The sequence below is a fragment of the Arachis duranensis genome, chromosome 10, assembly GCF_000817695.3.
Source record: "Arachis duranensis cultivar V14167 chromosome 10, aradu.V14167.gnm2.J7QH, whole genome shotgun sequence".
Lineage (NCBI taxonomy): Eukaryota > Viridiplantae > Streptophyta > Magnoliopsida > Fabales > Fabaceae > Arachis > Arachis duranensis.
Window position 1 is genome coordinate 73,423,071 of NC_029781.3, and position 22,635 is coordinate 73,445,705.

General features: G+C 34.4%; 5 protein-coding genes across 6 annotated transcripts in view; 1 reads left to right on the forward strand and 4 right to left on the reverse strand.

Moving 5' to 3' along the window:
• Positions 1–589: 589 nt before the first annotated feature.
• Positions 590–2,996, reverse strand: LOC107470221 (superoxide dismutase [Mn], mitochondrial). Its single transcript, XM_016089609.3, has 6 exons — positions 2,573–2,996; positions 2,259–2,305; positions 2,049–2,174; positions 1,873–1,929; positions 1,655–1,732; positions 590–1,016 (listed from the first exon to the last, which is right to left on the reverse strand). The coding sequence occupies exons 1-6, from the start codon at positions 2,883–2,885 to the stop codon at positions 924–926; spliced, it is 714 nt and encodes a 237-aa protein (XP_015945095.1). The 5' UTR covers positions 2,886–2,996; the 3' UTR covers positions 590–923.
• Positions 2,997–4,064: 1,068 nt separating this feature from the next.
• LOC107470222 (UDP-xylose transporter 2) lies at positions 4,065–7,661 on the reverse strand. The gene is made up of 8 exons (XM_016089611.3): positions 7,238–7,661; positions 6,969–7,111; positions 6,036–6,220; positions 5,884–5,951; positions 5,480–5,612; positions 5,107–5,268; positions 4,738–5,010; positions 4,065–4,526 (listed from the first exon to the last, which is right to left on the reverse strand). Exons 2-8 carry the CDS (start codon positions 7,087–7,089, stop codon positions 4,419–4,421), a joined length of 1,050 nt encoding a protein of 349 aa, XP_015945097.1. The 5' UTR covers positions 7,090–7,111; positions 7,238–7,661; the 3' UTR covers positions 4,065–4,418.
• Positions 7,662–10,126: 2,465 nt separating this feature from the next.
• On the reverse strand, positions 10,127–14,071 carry LOC107470225 (UDP-xylose transporter 3). Its single transcript, XM_016089615.3, has 8 exons — positions 13,656–14,071; positions 13,344–13,479; positions 12,247–12,431; positions 12,059–12,126; positions 11,791–11,923; positions 11,162–11,323; positions 10,803–11,075; positions 10,127–10,478 (listed from the first exon to the last, which is right to left on the reverse strand). Exons 2-8 carry the CDS (start codon positions 13,462–13,464, stop codon positions 10,380–10,382), a joined length of 1,041 nt encoding a protein of 346 aa, XP_015945101.1. The 5' UTR covers positions 13,465–13,479; positions 13,656–14,071; the 3' UTR covers positions 10,127–10,379.
• A 1,574-nt stretch (positions 14,072–15,645) lies between these two features.
• The window catches only part of LOC107470226 (uncharacterized), a 15,490-nt gene continuing 8,500 nt past the window's right edge, over positions 15,646–22,635 (reverse strand). The window contains exons 3-9 of one of the 2 annotated variants that reach the window (XM_052255129.1): positions 17,144–17,501; positions 16,993–17,041; positions 16,806–16,908; positions 16,632–16,727; positions 16,477–16,551; positions 16,090–16,159; positions 15,646–15,959 (exon numbers count right to left, since the gene is read on the reverse strand). In XM_052255129.1, the coding sequence (XP_052111089.1) occupies positions 15,885–15,959; positions 16,090–16,159; positions 16,477–16,551; positions 16,632–16,727; positions 16,806–16,908; positions 16,993–17,041; positions 17,144–17,275 (600 nt within the window). In that variant the 5' untranslated portion in view covers positions 17,276–17,501 and the 3' untranslated portion in view covers positions 15,646–15,884. Of the gene's footprint in view, positions 15,960–16,089; positions 16,160–16,476; positions 16,552–16,631; positions 16,728–16,805; positions 16,909–16,992; positions 17,042–17,143; positions 17,526–22,635 lie in introns of those variants that run through there. The other variant, XM_016089616.3, reaches the window with a different exon arrangement.
• Positions 18,199–19,269, forward strand: LOC107470219 (uncharacterized). Its single transcript, XM_016089607.1, has 3 exons — positions 18,199–18,525; positions 18,609–18,809; positions 18,892–19,269. The coding sequence occupies exons 1-3, from the start codon at positions 18,199–18,201 to the stop codon at positions 19,267–19,269; spliced, it is 906 nt and encodes a 301-aa protein (XP_015945093.1).

Below are 22,635 nucleotides of genomic sequence, written 5' to 3' on the forward strand. Positions count from 1 at the left end.
GGCAGACTAAGTCTGCCAATTCTCTTTTTTTTTGAATTAATCAATCATTAAATATTAAACAATATATATAACCTCACAACCACTTCAATAAATTTATAATTTCTAAAGACATAAAAAAATTATAATTACTAACTTTACAAACATTAAAGTATTTATAATTCTAAATACGTAATAAACATAATCATTAACTAAGTTTTTTGAAACAATAATAAAACTAACATTATAAAAAATAAAACAAATATTCTCCATAACATATAATCGATCATTAAGTCTCTAATCAATCAAACATAGAACATAATCCAAATTATAACTTAGAATATTTTCAATGATCATCTTCAATTAAAAAAAAGACAGGCCCGCTAGGAAAGCCCGCCCCGCCAAAACCCATCGATTAAACATGACAGTTTCAAATTTCCAGCCCGACCCATCTTTTTGGTGAATTACGCAAACCAAACTGTCGAGTTCAGCCCATTTGCCACCCTAATAATATAGATATTGCTTGTATAGCAAAAACCATTTCCTTGTATGAATCGAAAAAAAAAACCATTTCCTTGCAGAGGAGTGTTTGTCCAACAAATGAAACAAGAAGTTAGGCAGCTTGAATTTCGCAACTATACATTACTCTTATTTGAGGGAAAAAGAGTCGCACACAAGCAGCAGATTACACATACAACAGAAAGCAATAATAGTACTATGTCACCGAAGCATCAGAAAATCTAAGACACAGTGGCACACCATCACAAGGATATAGTACAGGGAATGCAACCAATTATTGCTAATGATTGTTATTCCATATAAAAGTAATCCAGAATGCCATTGAAGGTCTTATATGCCACATTACATCCTTTTATTCCATCTCTAAACTCTAATCCTGCAGCAGCAAACTCATCATCACAAGCCCCATATGAAGCAACACTTTCAGATTAAGAGCTCTCTTTTTCATACACTTCGCTGGCATATTTCCAGTTAATAACTTTCCAAATGTTGTTCAGATAGTCTGGTCTGACATTCTTGTACTGCAGTAAAAAAAAACAAAAGAATAATTCAGAAAACCTTCTGAAAACTGAAGTGCATCTAACAAGACTATATATACTTAAATAAAGGCATTATGCTAAGAGTTGTAGTGGGAGTTTTATAAAGGGAAGGGAGAGTATAACTGACTGAATGGTCTCTCTAAGAAGAAAGGTAATTTTGACAAATCGAAAACGTTAAGAACAAAATTGAACGAAATTAAACGTTAAAGGGTATTTTTGAAGCAAATGTGAAAACATCAAGGGCAAAAAACATACTTTACCCTTTAATTTAAAACAGATAGACAAACAAGTCCAACTAAACGAGGATGTGAAATTGCACACGAAAAGCAGAACCAGTCAGGTAATATCACGATGCAACTATTTATAAAAATCTATTGGAAAATGTTTGAAGGGCACAGAAAGGAATCAAATTTTCTCAGCCACTTATCAGCATATAACGAAAATGATAATAACAACTTTTATACAAGGAAAAGTATTTCAAAATCTTTGAAACTTCGAAATTCTGCTAACACAACATTTCATAAATCATAACCATCACACTGAAAAGAAAAACAGGCCTTCAATAATGTCATCACAACAATCATGCCATCACCAATTAACTACCAAGCCCGAAATTTTACCTGTAAGTAATATGCATGCTCCCAAACGTCTATGCCAAGCAATGGAACCAATCCTGGTCCCTTCGTAATCAGTGGGTCCTGCAAAACATAGGAATATGCATGGATAACAGCAGCTCAAAATAATGAGAAAGTGAAAAAAAAAAAAAAAAAAAAAAAAGTTTGCAGAATATGTAGTAGAAACCCAAGATTAACTAAGAAAGTTAGAAGGGACAGATTACCTGATTGGCAGTGGTTTCAACTACAAGCTTCTTAAACTCCTTGTCTAGACCGAGCCACTGGCAAAGTAGAACGACTTAAGTAGAGTGAAAACAGGATAATTCAAATAAATAAAATAATAACTGAAACATAGAGCTCTAATGATCTACATGGACACAACACAATTAGTAAAACATACCACCCATCCAGACCCTTGTAAGGCAGCACCCTCTGCGTTCACCTTCTGTACCAATTTTTCGAAAGAGCCAAAATGCTCGTCAATGGCCCATCCCAGTGAACCCTTGGGTGGCTCGCCGCCTCCTTCCTGTAAATAATGAAGCATTAAGCAAAAGAACTACTTAAAGATAACTCACACACGGCATTGAAGTGAGGCAAGGCACAAACTTACCCGATGCGGAGCTAGATTCTTCCAGAAAATAGAGTGGTTGATATGACCTGCAGTAAATGATCATCAGACATACATAAACTACAAAATAAGCAACATCAACAAGCATGGAAAATATTTCTTTGCTTGCTTCTTTTAAAAAATAACCTTGATTTTATTTTTGACCCAGCCATAATTTCCGTATACAGTTCAACCATGCAAACAATAAAAAATTCATCCATCCATTCACCCTATTACGCAAAATAGACCTAATCTGCAGTATCTAATTTATTATAAAAAGAAGGGTTAAAGAAAAGAAATGAAATGAGGAAATAGACCTCCGCCGTTGAACTTGATGGCACTCTGGAGCTTAACGATGGTAGAAGCATCGCCCTTAGGGAGAGCATCGTGGAGCTGCTCGAGGGCCTTGTTGTAATTAGTGACGTAAGTCTGATGGTGCTTCTTGTGGTGAATCTCCATGATCTCCCCGCTTATAGCCGGCTCCAGTGCGCCGTAGTCGTAATTCAGATCCGGCAGCGTGAAAGTGTGAAGTCCGCGCGAATGTGCTGCTGCTTGTGCGCCCAGTGCCGTGGAGTCACGGCGGAGCACTGTGGCTAGGGTTTTTCGGGTCAATAGGGATCGCGCAGCCATAGCTATGTGACGATTCTAGTGTTCGGTGGCTCTTACAATTTTGGAAGCAAATGAAGGTTTCGATAAGTGCCGTGTAATAGTTGCTTCGTGTTAGTGTAGAGTTGTGGATGCTTTGATAAGTATATACTTTTTACCGCATAAAAAGAATTTAATTGAGGATTATGATGTATTAACTAATAATATATACAAATTAAATTCAAGTTTTATCTTTTGGTTCTTTTTCATAAATATTCCGTAAATTATTTTTTTAAATGATTTTAACATAAAGAATCCTTTTTAATGATTACATATTTTTAATAATTCTTTAAAATCATTTTTTTCAATAATTATTTAGAAGTTGAATGCAAAAAATAAGCAAAATTCAATTACTAAGACTCTTATTTTTCTAAACTTTTTTTTCTCAATAGCAAAAAAATTCACTTGGTGGCACATGCTAGAGTACCCATTAATGAAAATGGTTTGGAATAAGAGAGGGAGTATAGTGTAAAGATGCGTATGTGGTGCAGCAGGGCGATCTGTAAATACAATTGGGGTGATTTCATATTGGTTAGCCTTACAGCCTGGAAGGTGCTGCAGCATATTCCCACTGCGTATTTGTTTAATCATGCTATTCAACTTTGAACTGCCAATTCTTCATATAATAATAATAATAATCTCTAAATTTTGGCCATTCATACTTCATAACTAAAACTTTTTTTTTCTCTTTGAGCTTTGTTCATACTTGATATCTACTTCAATACCTATCCTTAAGTTACAAGTAACACAAAGCTAGATGGTCCATTCTGTGATCCTATAATTATGAAATAGAAAAACTTTCAAGAATACCTCTATATTAATATTTCAGTGATTTTTAACTGTTAATTTTAATTATAAAAAATATATAATATATATTATTAAGATCAACAATTTAAATACCGATATACTTAAAAGCTTTCCTATGAAATATATTGATTCTGATTCACAATATGTAACTTCAGTTAAATCTCTTTTGCTTAATTTATTATCTTTGAATGTTAAAATTAAACCAAATTAAAATCAAATGTGAAGAAAATATGTGGTACTCATGCTTTGAACAAGGTAAAGTTCATCTTCGGAGCAAAAAAAAAAGGTATGAAGCATTCATTATAGAAGTAGAATCAAGACATAACAAAATGTTATTTATGACAAAAAGAAAAACAAAAGAAAAATTGAATATCTATATAAAATTATAAATGTAACACAATATAAAAGAACATCATGAATCAGGAAATGTCTGCTACCATTGGTTGGCTCAATAGGATTGCGACATGATCATGAGCTTGTACTTGTTTGTTCTTCTCCTCACTACTATTGCTGGTTCAGACCACCATTCATAAAATGTCAAAAACTAATGATGCTACTAAGAAAAAACCAAAAAAAGTAAAAAAATAAAAACTACGAGCCTTTGTGTGTTGCAGAATTTCCTAACTCCATATAAATTATGGGTATTAACCCTCTATAAGGTTTATATCCGTTCTTGACCATGGATCAGATTTAACAAAAAACATAACCATATTAGTCTTTGTCTTTGCTCCATAGAGGGGACATTTGCACAACTGAATCACTCACAACTGAACTTCCATTCTCCACATTAATAAGAGGATCAGATTCAGCTTCTCTTGCCTGCAAACATAAGAGGAACCAGAAGGCGTCAAAATACGGTCTTCGGGTCTAGTAAATCAAGGGTGCAGACTCGCAAGGAGAAATATTTTCATGTTCTTGGAGTGCATTTAATACGTGCTCCAAAAACATTTCTAACCACATCTTTCATCTTTTCACATTAATTAGTGCATGTTCCTAAGGCATGCGCTAAGTGAGTTAAGGTAAAACTAACCTGGGAGGTTTGTACTGAAGTTTCCACAGCTTTTTGTTGATTCTCAAGAGTGCAATAATAAGAGTATAGAATCATTCCAACCATGGCGATCAGAATACCGAGTATGTTCCTCCAGCTGAATGGGTCATGGAGTAAAATATAACCAAATGCCAATACAAGGCAAGTCTTCAGGTGTCCAAGTACCTGATAGGTGACCGGAGATGTCTTTCCGATAACAAGAAATGTACTAAAATTGACCGAGATGGAGATGAGGCATGACAGAACAATGAAGACCTACAATGAAGAAGGAAACAACAGAGAACATACAGAAATTATTAAAGGAAAAAGTTGGATGAAAAGAAGGGTGGGAGAAGAATTTTCAACCCTTACCGTCACTTGTGTTGTATAGTTGAAAGCAAAAACATTTTGGTTGGTCAAAAATTTATCCAAAAATGGACCAGAGACTAACAGAGTTGCTGCTTGGTATGGACATGATTGATACAGAAGTTGGGTGGAAGAAACCTTGAACTTCTTCTGAATAGTGTTTGTCATCTGAAAGTGGTTAATTAAGGACAATACATTCCAAAGAAAACATGTATCCCCGGAGGAAAAGGGGTCATAACCATCTTTCCAGATTTTTGACATGCGATAAACAGATATACGACTCGTAATTATGTTGAATACATGAGCAACAATTCCTAAGCAAAGTTGATAAACCAAAAGTATTAGGTGCTGACACAGATTGAAAGCTATTTAAGGATACAATCTGAGCAACACATGTTGTAATCACTGCTAGCAACGACAAAAAAGAGCCCATAGCATTGAGCTGCAAATCTGTGACAGTTGCAATCCCAACACCCAGAAGGAGGATAGCTAGGGCAAACTGAATTCTTTTACTGCAATGACAATGAAAAGGGGGAAAAATTATTAGTTATGCAATAACTACTAAACGCAACCATGCAAATAAACTGAGCGCAACAATGGGATATTGAGGTCGAAACAAAGACTCGGAGAGAATGACGAAATCAAGAACAAGAAATTGAAAAACCAGAAGGTGGGTGATTGAAGAATTCTTTCATTGACCTGTATATAATTTACAATAAGATATTCTTCAAGTATAACAGCTAGTCATAAAAATCATAGTTTTAATATAATGCTAAGTGGAACCTGAATCTCTTCCCAAGAAAAATGGTCTCCAACATTACAGTACATGGAATGATTGCCAGTTTGGTCATCTGGAAACAAATATAAGAGAGTCATTCAGAGTTATTGATAAACAAATAAGCAGAAGGGAACAGAATTAGAACAAATAACTATACCTGATAAAAACCAACAGAATTGAATCCTAAACTCAAGTTTAGGAGTCCAATTGAGATTCCATTTAAAATCCCAAATCCCATTACGGCTTTCTGCTCGAAAGGTTTATGCTCAAAGAATCGCATTCTGAGTGCCACATGAAGTGAACAGAATGTGACAAGCAGATGCCAACTTGTCAAAGTTGTAGCTGCGTCAGAACCAAAAGACAAGGCTCAAAGACTTGAATGTAAGCTTGAATTTGCATAGCATGGTAATAATACAAACTATCAGCATACATTTTCTTATATTAGACTGATTATAGGTAAAGAAATTAGTGAGAAGAGATGCCTAACTCTGTTATTTTTGGGAAATTCTTAAGGAAGACAAAATCATTAATTGCTGGAACTAAGTTATTAATTTATGCTTCCAAAGAGTCATTATTTCATTTAGAAAAAGACGGGATAACGACAGACTGACAACAGTTAGAGTTCAATTTGAAAACGATTGTCAACCAAGGTTGAAAATAAGATACATTTCGTTATTCAGCTTTCTGTTTTTGCTATAGCAAGCAAGTATAAAGTGATTTTCATTTGGAAAAACTTCACCTAAACAAACTAGCACATCCTAATTGAGTGGATGCTTTACGTATTTCCAAACTTGCCCTAGATCACTGGTTCAGTATAGCATAATGCTACAAGCTGTAACACATGGGGTAGCAGCAAGCACAATGGATCAAGCTACTACATTAGACATTCAAATCTAATAGGACTGATAAATAACTAAACACCAAGGGTTATTATGTAGCCTAATAGAACCAATAAGTTAGCAAAATTCAGTCAAAAAAAGGAAATGATAGAGACTAAGTACCAAAAAGCACGATAATAACAACAAAAAATGGCACACAAACTAATGAATGCGTTGCAAAAATCCAAAGAGGGAGCTTTATATAAGCTTACCGAAAATGAAATGCAGTGAGCTCATCAGTGCCTTATTGCAAATCACAATCGACACCGATGACACCACAGAAAGAGTCAACGCGCCGACAGTCCCAAGTTGAAATCGCTCTCCCTCACCCATCTTTGTTTCTTCACTCCAACACCTGAAAACCCAAATCCAAAAGCCCCCATTGAAAAATAAACCCCAATTTCAGTGAAGTTAGAGAGATACTCAATGAACAGAAGAAACTAGACACTCAGCAGCGTAGTCAAAGCAGAATTAGCCATACCCAGAAATCAAAACAGCAACTTTAACCAGAAAGCAGACAAAGGGGATTTTGGGAAAAGGTTGAAAATTGTAGAGCTAAAGGGGAAAGTGAGTAAATGGGGGGAGAAAGATTAGAGATTTGGATCGGGTAGGAAGTGGGTAAGCAACAAGAGAAAGTGATCAATCAGAGTAGTGTTGAGAGGTCTAAGCAGGGATGTAGGAAAGTGAGAGAGAGAGAAAAGCTTCATGGAAAATGAAGAAGAGAAAGAGAAGGATCGTGTATGGAGGTTGTCATGGTGATGAAGAAGATCCTAAATACTGAAATACACCAACCAACCTTTCTGGTTTGGGGTTTGGGGATGTATGTGCTGTGAATTGTGATCAAGTGGTGGAATTGTGAATTATTAAGATGGAGAGGGTGAAAGTGAATGTGAGTGTGGTTGTGAATTGTGACTGTCAAAATCAATTGCCTATTTACACTTGATACGCGCTTGCAAGTTGCAACAGAAACGTGATTAATTTAAGACTCGGGGATCAATGGATTTGGTGATTAATTAATTAATTAATTATGCTCACAGATTATTGTATTTTTAATTCATTTTAAATTGTGGATCATTGATACAGTAAGAAATATATTTAACTTGTACTATATTACGTGTATATTAAAATCAGTTATTAAAATTAATTATCAGTATAAAATACATGTTAAAATATAAATATATATTAAAATATAAATTAAATTATACATATAATTATACACAAATACATTTGTAATCAATTTTAGTATATGAATAATATTTTTATTCAAGTATTATAAGATACCAATTAACGACACACGTTAACATTATTTTATTAGTAAAAATTTTTAAATTTTTTTTTAATAAATTACGGAATTACCAATAAATATGTTGAAAATTAAATTTTTTAGATTTTTTTTATAAATTTTTTTCTAGAAACATATGTTAACTGAATCTATTCTTATATTCAAACTTTGAATATATGTCTTAATTTCAGTCAAGGATAGTGTACTTATTTAACATTTTGTAGTAAAAGAATGCTTTTATAATTTTAAAGAATTTAAAAGAATTTAATACATTGAATGTATTGACATCTCTCAAAGTATAGTTATCCAATTACAAATTTATTTTTCTTTTTACAAATAATTATTCATGTAAAGAATTTAGGTAGCATTAATATTTTTAATTACATTCCAACTTAATAACATTATTGAAATAAATAAATAGCATTAGTATTAACGTATTATTTAGGAGAGAAAATGTGACAATTAACTGTTAAGTAAGAGAAATTTGAAAAATATTTTATTTTCTGTAATTGCGTATAGCGAGCATACCTTTTAAGAAAGCAAAAAAGAAAAATGAAATTGACAATTTCTTTTTATGTTTCAGGGTATTTGTATTATATTAAATGTTGTAAAAATTGAAAATAACAAAAGCTACTAATTAATTTACCAGTAATCAATGAATGTTATTAACTAATTCTCAAGAAAAAGGGCAAAAAGACCAATGGATGGACGCCTAGCCAAAATAAAAGAGTGGGGTTTGGCGAGTGGCATGATTAATGGGGGGTTCCATTCCAATATTCCATTGCATTAGCAGAGTCAAACCCAGATCAAAAACGAACTTCGGTTTGGTACATATCCTCTTTCGAAGTCAATTTTTAACATGAAAATGATTGTACTATTAAATGTGTTAATAGTCGGGGTACTTTACTAAATGAGCTATTAGTTGCTTTATTGGCATTGCATTGTTTTTGGTAGTTAAATGGATACAATTGTAGGAGAACATATCAAATGAGTATTGTTCTCATTTGAGCCTGCTAAAAGTATTTGTTAAGAGATTATTCAGAATAATTTTTTAAGTATTTCCTTCAATAAATACATAACATAGTTACTGAAAAATTCAAATTTTTATATTTTCAATATTTTTTATATTTAATATTTTAATAAATATTTCATTTAAAACTCTATTAAATATTAAAATAATGATTTTAAATGCTTACATGAGATTATAACAAAGTTTAGTATGATAGTTAGGCTAGCTTAGACATTTCGAGTTGACCTCAAGTTGAACTGTCACTTTCTGCTTTGGCCAACTTTTTAGTTTAAAATATAATCCACCTTGGTCTTTTTTAATACAGTACTTATGTCTTACTAATAAAAAGTATTATGTGTACGTAATAAATCAACTATAATATATTTATATATAAATATATTTCATTTAACTCAATTTTAATATATATATTTTGTATTTAAATATATATTTTATATGAATAATTAATTTGGTAATTATTTTTTAGTATGAAAGTAATATGATTGTTTATTAATAATTGTTCTAGAACCATATTTTAAAAATATAGAATTGATTTTGTTCTAGAACCCTATTTTATAATTCATATATAAACAGTAAAATTCAAGTAGGTATATACGGTATAATAGATTTAGTACTTATGTCTTATTTTTATAGAATTTTGTAAAATAAATAAATAATGAGACACAATGCAGCTTTGGTTCTGTTTTTAATATTATTTTGTAAAATCTTAAAACCAGATAAAATAGCAAAGAAAAATTAAATTAAATTAAAAAAGAAAGAAAGATGAAAAATGCATTTAAACAAGAGGGGAGATCCTGTTAATCCTACAAATTCGGCAACAAATAAAACGTAGCAAACTCAAAAAAAAAGGGTAGATCATGACTTGTTTCTTTATGTATCGCTCGGAGGCTCAAACCTTTAAGAGGTCACAGGTCAGAGGTGATTAACTAATCAAAGGTTGTTAGATCATTGTAAGAGCTATAAGAGTTATGTACCCAGCAAAAACTTCATTAACTATAAGCCTATAACCATAGTAATATGAACACAATCAACCCAATGACGCAAAAATTGGAGTATCTATATGTATGTGTAGCATGATGTGAAAAACATCCATTCAAAATTTGCTAAATTGAGCCATGTTTATATGCTGGCCACAGACATTGCATGTTGGCTACCTATGCATAAAATTGTAAACTAATAGTACCAGTGAAACAACTAAGACCTATACGTATTTGAAACTTAAATTTGCAAGAACTTTCTGATCAAAGAGTATATTCCTTTATAGGCTCATATATTGTTCTTTATGGAGACTTAGAAAAAGCTCAACAAGCATGCTTAGTCTTTCTCTTTGCTCCACACAGGGCTCCTTTTGTTGAATACTGAATTCCCGTTTTCCACACTAAGTAGAGGATCAGAATCAGCGCCTTCTCTAACCTGGAAACATTACGATGAAAAGGAGTCACAAATCAGTCTTGTGACAGAAATACAAAGATGTTAGTAGAAAACATAAACTTGTTTGAAGAATGAGACAGAGAGATGGACAGAACCGTTCAAGATGTGCTCATCCCAAGATAAAATTTGTCTAATTTTCTGTTTATTAAAAAAACTAGGGACAATAGAAACAAAAACAAAAACAGTTTTTCTCATATACCTACCTCCAGTCTCTCTATTGAGGCTTAACAAACACATCCTTAAGGTGAACAATAAAGATAAAAGACAACATAAGAAAAATGATTGATTATTCTGAGTAAATCAAACCTGTAATGCTTGTGATGAAGATTCATTAGATTTTTGCTGACTCTCAAGTGTGCAATTGTAGGAATACATAACCATCCCAACCATGGCCACCAAAATCCCCAGAATGTTTCTCCAGTTGAATGGGTCGCGGACAATAATGTAACCAAATGCCAATACAAGGCATGTCTTCAGATGCCCAAGAACCTGATAGGTGACTGGTGATGTCTTTCCAATTACCAGAAATGTACTAAAATTTACAACAATAGACAGGACACATGAAAGAATAATGACAACCTGCAATGAACAAAATAACAGTTAAAAATACATCAATTACGAAAGTTCAATTTGGATTTAAGCACATAAAATGTTTTGAAACTCACCGTCACTTGTGTTGTATAATTGAATGAAAACACACTAAGGTTGGTCAGAAGTTTATCCAGATATGGTCCAGATATCAACAAGACTGCTGATTGATATGGACATGATTGATACAAAAGTTGGGTAGAGGAAACCTTAAACTTCTTCTGGATTGTATTTGTCATCTGAAAGGGACTAATTAAGATCTTAACAAGACAGAAATGCAAAAATTGCCTTGTGCTATAAAATAAAAAGCACCTTGTTCTCAAGGTTTTATGTTCAAATGAAAATATTGACAATGGCCCATCAAAATAAAAAATAACAAACAAGAAAGCAACAAGGCAAACACATGCTGCATATACACATGTATGGTTGTTTAGTAAAATCGGAGAACACAGCGGGTAAAGTTATACAGATTTAGAAGCAGAAAAACCATGAAAATTGGAGCTGCATTAACTCAGGTCTCAGGGAAGAAAGCTAACTTGTCATAGCCAATTGCAAACTAACACGACGTGCTTTCTCTACATAGTATAATCGCATAATTGTCATGACGAAAACTTTCATGAGGTTAAGAATATGCATAGCTAATGAAGATATATCATAGCTATAAAAAAATTCTGAGCGCCAAGAAATATGTAACTTTTGAGGATACAATCTGAGCAACACATGTTGTAACCACTGCTAGAAGAGACAAGAAAGAGCCCAAAACGTTGAGCTGCAAATCGGTGACTGTTGCAATCCCAACACCAAGAAGGAGAATGGCAAGGGAAAATTGAATTCTTTTACTGCAATGATAGCAATAGATAGAAATGTTAATCCAGTTCAAAACTAATGTAATTACCATCAAAGGTGAAGTTCACTATGACAGTTGTAAGCAACCAGAATATAAGATACCATTAATGATGTGATACTAAACAGACCTGAATTTTTTCCCGAGAAAAAGGATCTCCAAAAGAATGGTACATGGAATGATTGCCAGCTTAGTCATCTGAACGCAAATATGACTGAGCTTCTTATAAAAACTAAAATAAACTTCTATAACAGCAAAAATAAATATTGCATGATAAAAACAGAAGTGAGAGTCTGCGACCAAAAATAAAAGAGCCACCTGAAAGAAACCAACAGAATTGAATCCAAGGCTCAAATTTAAAAGTCCTATTGAGATTCCATTTAGAATTCCGAATCCCATAACAGCTTTCTGGTCAAAAGGCTTGTGTTCAAACAATCTCATTTTTAGCGCCACATGAAGAGAACAAAATGTGACAAGCAGATGCCAACTTGTCAAAGTTGTAGCTGCATAGAAATCCAGGAATATTTATTAAATTCTTAACAGCAGGACATACCACACAAAAAAGGGCAAACCGAGAATTAAACTGAACAATAATAGCAAAAGGACGTTAGCATATCGCATGTCACACCAACTATAAAGCATTATAGTTTCCTTGATCAGTTGGACTGAATATTGACAAAATTCATGAACCGTGTAAGGAATTAGAAGATGCAAAGTGATTTGTACCCATTGGATGCTTCCCACAATATCAACATATAAGTTGACCGCACTGATTTTGCATGGGTAGGATAATTCCTTGACTTATGTACGATGAAATATTTTTAAATTGCAACAAGGGAGGCGGATACTGATAATCTGCCTCTCACCCCAAGAACAGAATATGTTAAAACAGAAACCCAAAACACAAAAGACTAGGACAAGTGAACAAAGATGTCTGATAAATCCAATCTCCACTATGTACTTCTACCGATATTAGATGGACAAATCACAAATTCTTTGCTTATTTCCAAACTCCATTTCAATCACCAATATAGTACTAGAACAAGCTGTTGCCAAATGGTGCACTCCAATGGCGTAGCAGCAAGCATGGAGCCACTTCAGTACTTCACACAAAAGAGATAAGAGATAAATAACAAATGGGAGGGCAAAGCTCCCAAAAACTAATACTTTTAAAGCTCTAATGCATCTATGGATGAAACAAGAGCTCAAGTTAGCCCATCTTATTCCAAACTAATCCTAAGGCTTATCTACCACCACCATGAAATTATCAAAAGAACCCTTTGAAAAAGAAAAGCAAATAAATGGAAGAACACACTTGTAATCATTGTTCAGCACAAAAAACAAAAAGGACAAGAGGTACAAAATAAATACAAAACAATATCAGCCTCTATATAGTCAATGCCTGAGGAACTTACCAAAAATGAAATGTAATGTGCTCATAAGCGCCTTATTGCAAATCACAATCGACACTGATGACACAACAGATAGTGACAATGCACCAACAGTTCCCAGCTGAAATTGTTCTCCCTCACCCATCTTCTCTTTTTTTCTCTAAACAAATTACAAAAACACAAAATGCAATCACAATCACACCACAATAAATAACAGAAATGAACGAAAAAGACGGATCAAAAGAAGAAGACAATGTAGCAAACAGGTAGAGTGCAATCCGCAAGATGAGCCCAACCCAGAAAACAAAAAGATAATTTAATGCAAAAAGCACTTACAGAAGGGAGAAAAAAGCGAGGAATGAAACTAAATGGATGCTGGTGTCGGCGTGAAGCCCTGCGAATTGGGAGAGAAGCTATCTGATCCAACGATTACGGAGAATCCGCGATTCTGGGTCATGGAAGTTAAGAGCATGAACAAGCGCACTCAGGGGTAATCACCGAGAAAAGCTTCGAGAAAATGTGGTTATGGAAGTGAAAAAACAAACCGAACGATAATCGGAAAGAAGGGGAATTGAAGGAAGGTGGCATTGAAATGGAAGAAGCAAAAAGAGGTTTTGATTCGTCGCTGTTGTTACGTTAGTTGAGTGAAAAATGGAAATGAATGTGAATTTTAACGCGGCACGTGTTTGTTCAAGTTGCAGAAGAGAAAGAGGAAGAGAAAGAGGAAGAGAAGGAGAAGGGTCCAAATTTAGAAGAAAGGGTAATTAGTAATTAAGTAATAAACGCTTGTTCATTTGAAACTTTACTAAATTAACTATTGGTTTTGCGATGCACACTGGATTTTCTTGTTGATTTCTTTTATATTTAATTCATTAATTATTAATTTAATTTAAGCTGAAAGAAACAAAAAATTTGATCCGAAAAAATTGTCACTCACTGACAGTGATGCTCATCTCTTGATGTTACTGGTATTCAGATATTCTTAGCTTATTTTGAATTCTTGTACGAAAGATCGTAATGCGCAAAACACATTAAAAAAATGGTTGATATAATTGATATAACGAATAAAACTTATGAAATCAGATGTTCTTTTATACGCTTATTCATGTCATAATTATAATTAATAATTGCTTTTATTGGAATTTAATTTTAGTAAATTGATACCGTAAAGAGTTTGATGCAGTTATGCACTCAGATACATACATTTAGATAATTTTTTAAATATAAAATTTAAAAATATCGTAATACGGGAATACACAATTAGTTATTTGTATAAATTTTTTATATTAGGACTATATTAGGTAACTAATGACTTTTTTTGAACAATATAAATAATCACCAATTAAATAAAAATACACTACATCTTTAAATTATTTATCTAAATCTTAATATTAGGATAATCATCCTTATACCTAGTGAAATGAACATGTGAAATGAACATCGGATATCTATAATTCGGGACGGAGCTACCTATAAAGAAAGGGAAAAGGGGAACTTGTAAGTTTAGTCCCTCTTAAAATTTTATTTTAATCTTATTTTATTGTATAAAGATTTTTGGTCACTTCTAATATTTCATCTAATTCCGTTCCTGTCATAATTTATATTATTTAATATTTTTATTGTCTACTTATATTTTTTCGAATATTGCATAAAAATCAAATTCTTTTTATTGACGTAGCAATATATGTAAAACTTATTTATTCTTAATTTCACTATGTTTGGTAGTTAATTAGAGTAAATAGTCCATCTTGTGTTTTTTAACTAATATTATATAATATTAATTATAAATTAATTTATTTGTTTTTAATAAAAATTATAAAACTAAAAAAATAATTTAAGATACATAGAATTGAAATTTATAAACAGATTTAAATTTAAGGTTGACTATCAATTTTTTGCTAACAACTAATAACTAAACTTTTATTTTCTTTTACAAATTATAATTAAAGATATAATTGTTAAGTTTTATTGAGTTTAGACTTGAATTAGAATCTAAAAATAGGTCCATTATATATTTAGGGTTAGACCTCCATTAGTATAAAGACAAATTCAGTTTTATCCGGTTTATATACACTCCTACCATCTAGTTACTCTCCATTCACACAAAAAACAATAGAATCCTTAAAAAAACCGACAAAATTTTTTATTTTGATACAACACAATCCATTAAAAATTTCATTTCATCAATACAAAATATTCAAAGGGGAATTATGTAACTTGAGATATAAAAAGCAAACAAAATTAATAAATCATATTACTCGGGAGCAATCCCAATAATGGAGTTTTCACAAGGAACTGAATGCAAGGTCTCTCATGACTCTCAAAGTGATGAAACAAGCATGATAATTGATAGAGGCAATATATAATATTCATTATAATCAGATCCACAGCAAGGGGGGAAAAAGGGCACATTAGTAGCAATGATCAAACCCAAAAAGAAAAGGCTATGATTTTTCATAGAACAGAAGCATATGAACATCTAATGATTACAGTGCATGGACAATTACGCTTAATTATTCTAACATACAGCCATTGAAATAGTTGATTCTCGATGATTCTACGGTGCTAATTTTTCATCAGATCATTTGCCTTATTTACCCAAACTTGATAAATATCTTGCAAGAACATAACGAAGTGGATCTGCAACAAAATATTGAACAGTAAATACAGAATGAATTTGGATACCAAAAGTATAGTAAAAGATCTCATTCTATGCAATGCAAAAAGCATAAGCTCCTGGCTTTCAAATTGCTATTTTGAAATGGAATACCTCCTTAAACTCATTTCGAAACTCCCTGACGACAGAAATTGCTACCGTGGCAGCCTCATCGTAAGGATATCTGAAATAATACAACATTTTAGTCTTATGTAATAATAGTGATGAACTTGTCACATATTCTTATTTCAAAAAACAATTATGGATATCCAAAAGAAACTGAAGAGTTTCCTCATAAAAGAACTAGAAGCATAAATATCAGATTCTCACTGCCTAGCTTCAGGGGAAAAAGGGGACTTTTTCCAAAGAATTACAACATAAACTTCCCCACCAACCATTAATTCTGTGTGATCATCAATAATTAATCACTATTAATAACCTAAATCTATGAGATTGAGCACCTAATAATGACCATTCATATTTGTGAGTGAACTAACTTACCCAAAGACACCACATGATATAGCTGGGAATGCTATATACTGAATATTTTTATCCTTCGCAACCCTCAAACTATTCCTGCAAATCAAGGTGAGTAATAATAATAAACAAACACACACCAAATGGAGTAAGTAAACACAAACACAATGTGAGGCTACCTATAAGCGCTTGAAAGAGAAGCAGCAGGGTTACTATTAGAATTGTAGATTGGTCCAACAGTATGAACAACATGAGAAGCAGGCAATCTAAAACCACTGCATAACAAGCAACTTCAGATTACAACCTTATCATCACAAAGATAGTAAGTAACTTTGAAACTAACAGAAACTCACGGTGTGATCCTTGCCTCCCCAGTTGGGCACCGAATTCCAGGCCTCACCTCTGGAACACTATAACATGCTTGAACAAGTTCAGGACCAGCAGCCATATGTATCGCTGAAATTCAAAATAAAAATAAAAATAAAAAATCAAATTTTCAGTTTATCACCATCAGTGTTGATACAAAATAAAGTTAGTTACCGCCATCTGCACCACCACCGCCAAGCATTCTCTCATTTGCAGGATTTACCTGAAAACAAGATGGGCTTTTTTTCAGAAAAAATAAAAGATTGTATATTGAAACCCGGTTCATTGACGAACACGAAGAAAGATGGGAAGATAGTGAAGATACTATTGCATCGGAGGAACCATCGATGGACCATTTGGTGATATCTCCTTTCTGAATGACCAAAGAGCTCGATGGTGACAATGGGAACCGAACTACGCTGCTCTCTCCATTGGAAGGCCTACCAATACACTCCATTCTCGTGTTAGGGTTTCAATCTGGGTAGAAAAGATTTGTTTTCTAATAGAAATGGAGGAGCTTGTGCTACTTCAAATCGTCGTCTTCTCCGATCTTTGACTTTTTCTGTGCTTTTCACTATCGGAAGGGGACGATGACAAGGAGTAAGGAGTTGGTGTCAACCTTAAGGTGGAGTCATGAAAACTTACAACTGCCCATGGAAAGTTTCTACTTGTTGGACCTGTGGCTATTTATGACAAGAGAAAAGTAACAATTAGATCTTTACACATTTTAATTTTGGACTAATTAGTCTCTAGAAAAAAAAAATATTAATTTAATCTTAAAAAATAATAAATACTAATAATTTTTGGAAAAAAACTTCACTCGATTGATATGATTTGTGATAAATAAAGAGCACTTGATAAAAGGTATGATATGTACCCTATACTTTGGTTATAGAAAAACGGTAATATACCTAACACTTCAACAACAGAAGAGATAAGCTCGGCCACGCGGAACACCAATCAAATATCAGCAGCAAATCATTACACTTAACATTCACAAATAGCGAGGTTTTCGAACCAAATGAAGATCTCGGCCAAACTCTAAACCAACCACTAAATTATTTATCTATATAGACGAACAAATAACAATGATATACACATAGCTTTTCTGCACATTTTGATTATTTGTTATCATATCATTAAGATCTATTTTCGATTTAAGATTCAGAGTATCTTTTACAGGTGTTTCTACCGGTGGTGTTCGACTCAAGGCAATGTATAACTCCTTCAATTTCCAGTGAAGTAAAGCCATCAATAATATGAATCGTGATAACTCGGCAAGATCATCAATGCCTAGAACATTTGGCGCTCATCATGGGACCCATCACTAACCCCACTCCTTTTTTCTTCATTTAAGCTCCTTTTTTCAGGGTCTCAATAATGGTGAATAACAGAATCCAACAACTGACGCAAGCCGAATTGTTGGCACAAAATGCGGAACTTCAGGCAAAACTCCAAAGGGTGAACAACCTACTTGTGCAAAACCAGAATGAAAACAAAGACAAGGGCGACCCCAAATGTAACAACAAGCCGGTGTTAAAAACTCACCCAAAGGAAACAGTTCCTCCGAAAGAAAAGAAGATGATATCCAGCCTTTTTTCAGGAGACATTATGCAATTTCAGATGCCAAAACATTTCACTTTGCCTACCACTCTCAAAGCATATGAAGGGCTCGGAGATCCACATATTCATATTACTAAGTTTCAGGCGAGGATGTTCTTTAACAGTCTTCTGACCTTATATTATGCCGATCTTTTCCTACCTTTTTAGATGGTGTTGCTTTACTCTAGTTTTCCAAGTTGCCTACAGGATCTATTTCCAATTTTGAAGATTTGGCAGAGGCTTTCACTAACCACTTTGCTTCATCAAAAATATATGTTCATGGATCGGACTATCTTAACACCATTAAGCAGGGACAACACGAAAGCCTCAAAGATTACATGACCCAATTTGCAAAAGCAACCATGGAGATTCCGAACCTTAGTCTGGATGTCCACTTGCATGAAATTAAGAGCGGACTTCGTCTTGGCAAATTTTAAGAAACAATTGTAGTAGCAAAACTAAAAACACTAGCTGAGTGCCGAGAAAAAGCCATTGGACAGATGGAGATTGAAGAGCTCCGCGAAGCACGAAAGGGCAAACAAACAACCACTTCGGCGTGAGAAGGAAAAGAATCTCAAGACTCCACAAAACAGGGATGCCAAGAAACCATTCAAGCTCACCCCAAAATTTGATACCTATGCACGATTCAACACCGAAAGGGAGAATATCATAAACGAGATCCTCCACGCCAAAATAATAAAGCCTCCAAGAAGAGCAGGAAATTATCAAGATCAGAGGTTCGTAACTAAGCATTGCGCTTTTCACCAGAAGTTTGGCCACACAACAGATGAGTGTGTAATAGCCAAAGATCTACTCGAAAGACTAGCCCGACAAGGTCTCTTGGACTAATATGTAAAAGATTGGATACATAAGGAACACAACCCAGCTCGAGAAGACCACCCCCAAACCCCAACAGAAAAAGACAAAGGTAAATGGACAAAATCCAACCCACCAAGAGGAATCATAAAATGTATTTCAGAAGGCTTCGCAAGAGGAAGAGCAACAAACTCGGCTCGAAAGCGAAGTTATCAGACAATGCTAGCAATTGAAGAAACAACCTATTTAGCGAAGGAAGATACGGCAAAAATAGCGATTGCCTTCGCCCAATCCGACTATCGTTCTTCAAGTCCAGACCTTGATGATTCGGTGGTAATTTCTATCCAGACTGGTGACTTGTTGGTAAGAAAAGTCTTGTTAGACCCAGGCAGTAGTGCCAACATCTTATTTTATTCAATTTTTCAGAAAATAAAATTGTGTGATAAAACCATGCAACCATCCTCTGGAGAACTAGTTGGGTTCTCCTCATAGTAGATTGTCCTAGTCCATATAATATTATTCTTGGATGGCCTGATTTGAATTCTTTTGGAGCAATAGTGTCTATTTTACATTTGTGGGTCAAATTTCATGTGTAGAAAAATTTAGTGACAACAGTGTACGCCGACCATCAAGAAGCTCGGTATTGTTACAACACAAGCTTAAAGCAAAACTCAACAAAGATGATGCCACCAACACGCATGCAACCAGTGTATAACTCAGAAGAGTTGCCCTTATTATCCTAACTTGATCCCAGAGAGGATTTCCGTGAAAGATCTCAACCCATGGACAACCTTCAGAAGGTAACTTTAACTAACAACGAACACCAATTCACATATATAGGAGGTGCCCTTAAAGGTGAATAATAGTTGTCGCTAACAACCATATTGTGAGACAATGCCAATATGTTCATATGGACCCCTGCCGACATGCCAGGGATTGTCCCCGACATTATTTATCACAAACTGGCATTTGACAAAATAGCCCAACCTATAGCGTAGAAAAAGCAAAACCATGGAACAGAAAAAATGGCGGCATCTCTTGAGGAAACCAAGAAATTACTTGCTGCTGGATTCATCAGGGAAATACAATTCACAACGTAGTTATCAAATGTGGTAATGGTAAGAAAAACTCAGATAAATGGCGCATGTGCGTCGACTTTACAAATCTTAATAAAGATTGCCCTAAAGATGTTTACCCATTACCTTGCATTGACAAATTGGTTGATAATGCTTTCGATTTTAATAGCTTTAGTTTCATGGATGCATATTCTGGTTATAACCAGATTCTAATGCATCCTAGAGATCAGAGTAAGACAACCTTTATAACAGAATTTGGTCATTTTTATTATACAGTAATGCTATTTAGTCTAAAGAATGCAGGTGCCACATATCAACAATTAATGGACAAGGTGTTTCGACAACAAATAGGACAGAATATGAAAGTTTATGTTGATGATATAGTTGCAAAGACATCCGCACAGAGTCCTCATTGCGCCGACCTATTAGAAATCTTTGGTCAAATTCGAGCATATAACATGAGGCTAAACCCAAAAAAATGTGCATTTGGAGTACAAGGAGGCAAGTTTCTCGGATTCATGCTGACTTCTCGTGAATCGAAGCAAACCATGAAAAATACAATGCCATACTCAACAAAACAAACCTAAGAACCGTAAAAGAAGTACAACAATTAGCTGGGAGAGTAGCTGCGTTATCACAGTTCCTACCAACAATAGCAAATTGATTATACCACTTTTTTCAAACTATATCTAAAAGCAAACAGTTTAGGAGGACTGAGGACTGCAAATGATCATTTACAGAACTAAAGACTATCTTATCATCACCTCCAATACTCTAGAGACCAGAAATCAGTAAACCATTATTTCCAAAGTCACACAATAATCGTCAGAATAGATCAACCTCTGCGGCAAATCTTAGCCAAGCTTGAGTTAGCCAGAAGACTGATCAAATGGGCCATTGAACTCTCTGAGTTTGATATTCAGTACCAATCAAGGCCGACCTTAAAGTCCCAGATACTAGTAGATTTCGTTTCTAAATTTACTACCAACACACAACTCCAGGAGCCGGATTGGAAGTTACATATAGATGGGGCATCAAACCAAGAAGGTAGTGGAGCAGAAGTATTGCTAAAAGACGAAGACATGGTGATAGTTGAGCAGTCGTTACAGTTCTCCTTTACTGCAAGCAACAATATAGTAGAATACGAAGCTCTGCTGGCAGGACTAAAGCTTGCCCAGATACCTCGGCTCACGGTTTATTGCGACTTCCTCTTGGTTGTACAACAAATTAACACAAGCTTCCAGGTATGAGATTGATGAGCGGATAATTTATACATTTTTTGACATTGTTTTTAGGTAGTTTTTAGTAAGTTCAAGCTACTTTTAGGGATGTTTTCATTAGTTTTTATGTTAAATTCACATTTCTGGACTTTACTATGAGTTTGTGTGTTTTTCTGTGATTTCAGGTAATTTCTAGCTAAAATTGAGGGACCTGAGCAAAACTCTGATAAGGAGGCTGACAAAGGACTGCTGATGCTGTTGGAATCTGACCTCCTTGCACTCGAAATGGATTTTCTGTAGCTACAGAACTCTAAATGGCGCGCTCTCAACGGCGTTGGAAAGTAGACATCCAGAGCTTTCCAGCAATATATAATAGTCCATACTTTATTCGGGAATTGACGACGTAAACTGGCGCTCAACGCCAGTTCCATGCTGCTGTCTGGAGTAAAACGCCAAAAACACGTCACGACCCGGAGTTGAACGCCCAAAACACTGGCGTTCAACTCCAAAAGAAGCCTCAGCTCGTGGATAGATCAAGCTCAGCCCAAACACACACCAAGTGGGCCCCGGAAGTGGATTTATGCATCAATTACTTACTCATGTAAACCCTAATAGCTAGTCTAGTATAAATAGGATAATTTACTATTGTATTAGACATCTTTGGACGTTTAGTTCTCATATCATGGGGGCTGGCCACTCAGCCATGCCTGAACCTTTCACTTATGTATTTTCAACGGTGGAGTTTCTACACACCATAGATTAAGGGTGTGGAGCTCTGCTGTACCTCAAGTTTCAATACAATTACTATTATTTTCCATTCAATTCTCTTTTATTCTTATTCCAAGATATACGTTGCACAACAACTTGATGAATGTGATGATCCATGACACTCATCGTCATTCTCACCTATGAACGCGCGTGACTGACAACCACTTCCGTTCTACCTTAGGCCGGGCGCATATCTCTTAGATTTTCCAACAGAATCTTCGTGGTATAAGCTAGATAGATGGCGGCATTCATGGGAATCCGGAAAGTCTAACCTTGTCTGTGGTATTCCAAGTAGGATTCCAGTATTGAATGACTGTGACGAGCTTCAAACTCCT

Bases quoted from the DNA above. Each gene is read 5' to 3' on its own strand.
- LOC107470222 (XM_016089611.3), bottom strand. From the start codon at position 7,089: ATGGGTGAGGGAGAGCGATTTCAACTTGGGACTGTCGGCGCGTTGACT. The intron at 5,269-5,479 runs GTATCCTTAAAT...AACCACTTTCAG, and splicing joins CAACATGTGTTGCTCAGATT to ATGACAAACACTATTCAGAA. The intron at 4,527-4,737 runs GTTAGTTTTACC...TTATGTTTGCAG, and splicing joins CTTCAGTACAAACCTCCCAG to GCAAGAGAAGCTGAATCTGA.
- LOC107470221 (XM_016089609.3), bottom strand. From the start codon at position 2,885: ATGGCTGCGCGATCCCTATTGACCCGAAAAACCCTAGCCACAGTGCTC. The intron at 2,175-2,258 runs GTAAGTTTGTGC...CATTATTTACAG, and splicing joins AGAATCTAGCTCCGCATCGG to GAAGGAGGCGGCGAGCCACC. The intron at 1,733-1,872 runs GTAATCTGTCCC...TATGTTTTGCAG, and splicing joins TTGAAACCACTGCCAATCAG to GACCCACTGATTACGAAGGG.
- LOC107470225 (XM_016089615.3), bottom strand. From the start codon at position 13,464: ATGGGTGAGGGAGAACAATTTCAGCTGGGAACTGTTGGTGCATTGTCA. The intron at 12,432-13,343 runs GTAAGTTCCTCA...ATTTCTATGCAG, and splicing joins CACATTACATTTCATTTTTG to CTACAACTTTGACAAGTTGG. The intron at 10,479-10,802 runs GTTTGATTTACT...TAATGTTTCCAG, and splicing joins CTTCATCACAAGCATTACAG to GTTAGAGAAGGCGCTGATTC.
- LOC107470219 (XM_016089607.1), top strand. From the start codon at position 18,199: ATGGTGAATAACAGAATCCAACAACTGACGCAAGCCGAATTGTTGGCA. The intron at 18,526-18,608 runs GCGAGGATGTTC...GCTTTACTCTAG, and splicing joins TTCATATTACTAAGTTTCAG to TTTTCCAAGTTGCCTACAGG. The intron at 18,810-18,891 runs GTCCACTTGCAT...TAAAAACACTAG, and splicing joins TTCCGAACCTTAGTCTGGAT to CTGAGTGCCGAGAAAAAGCC.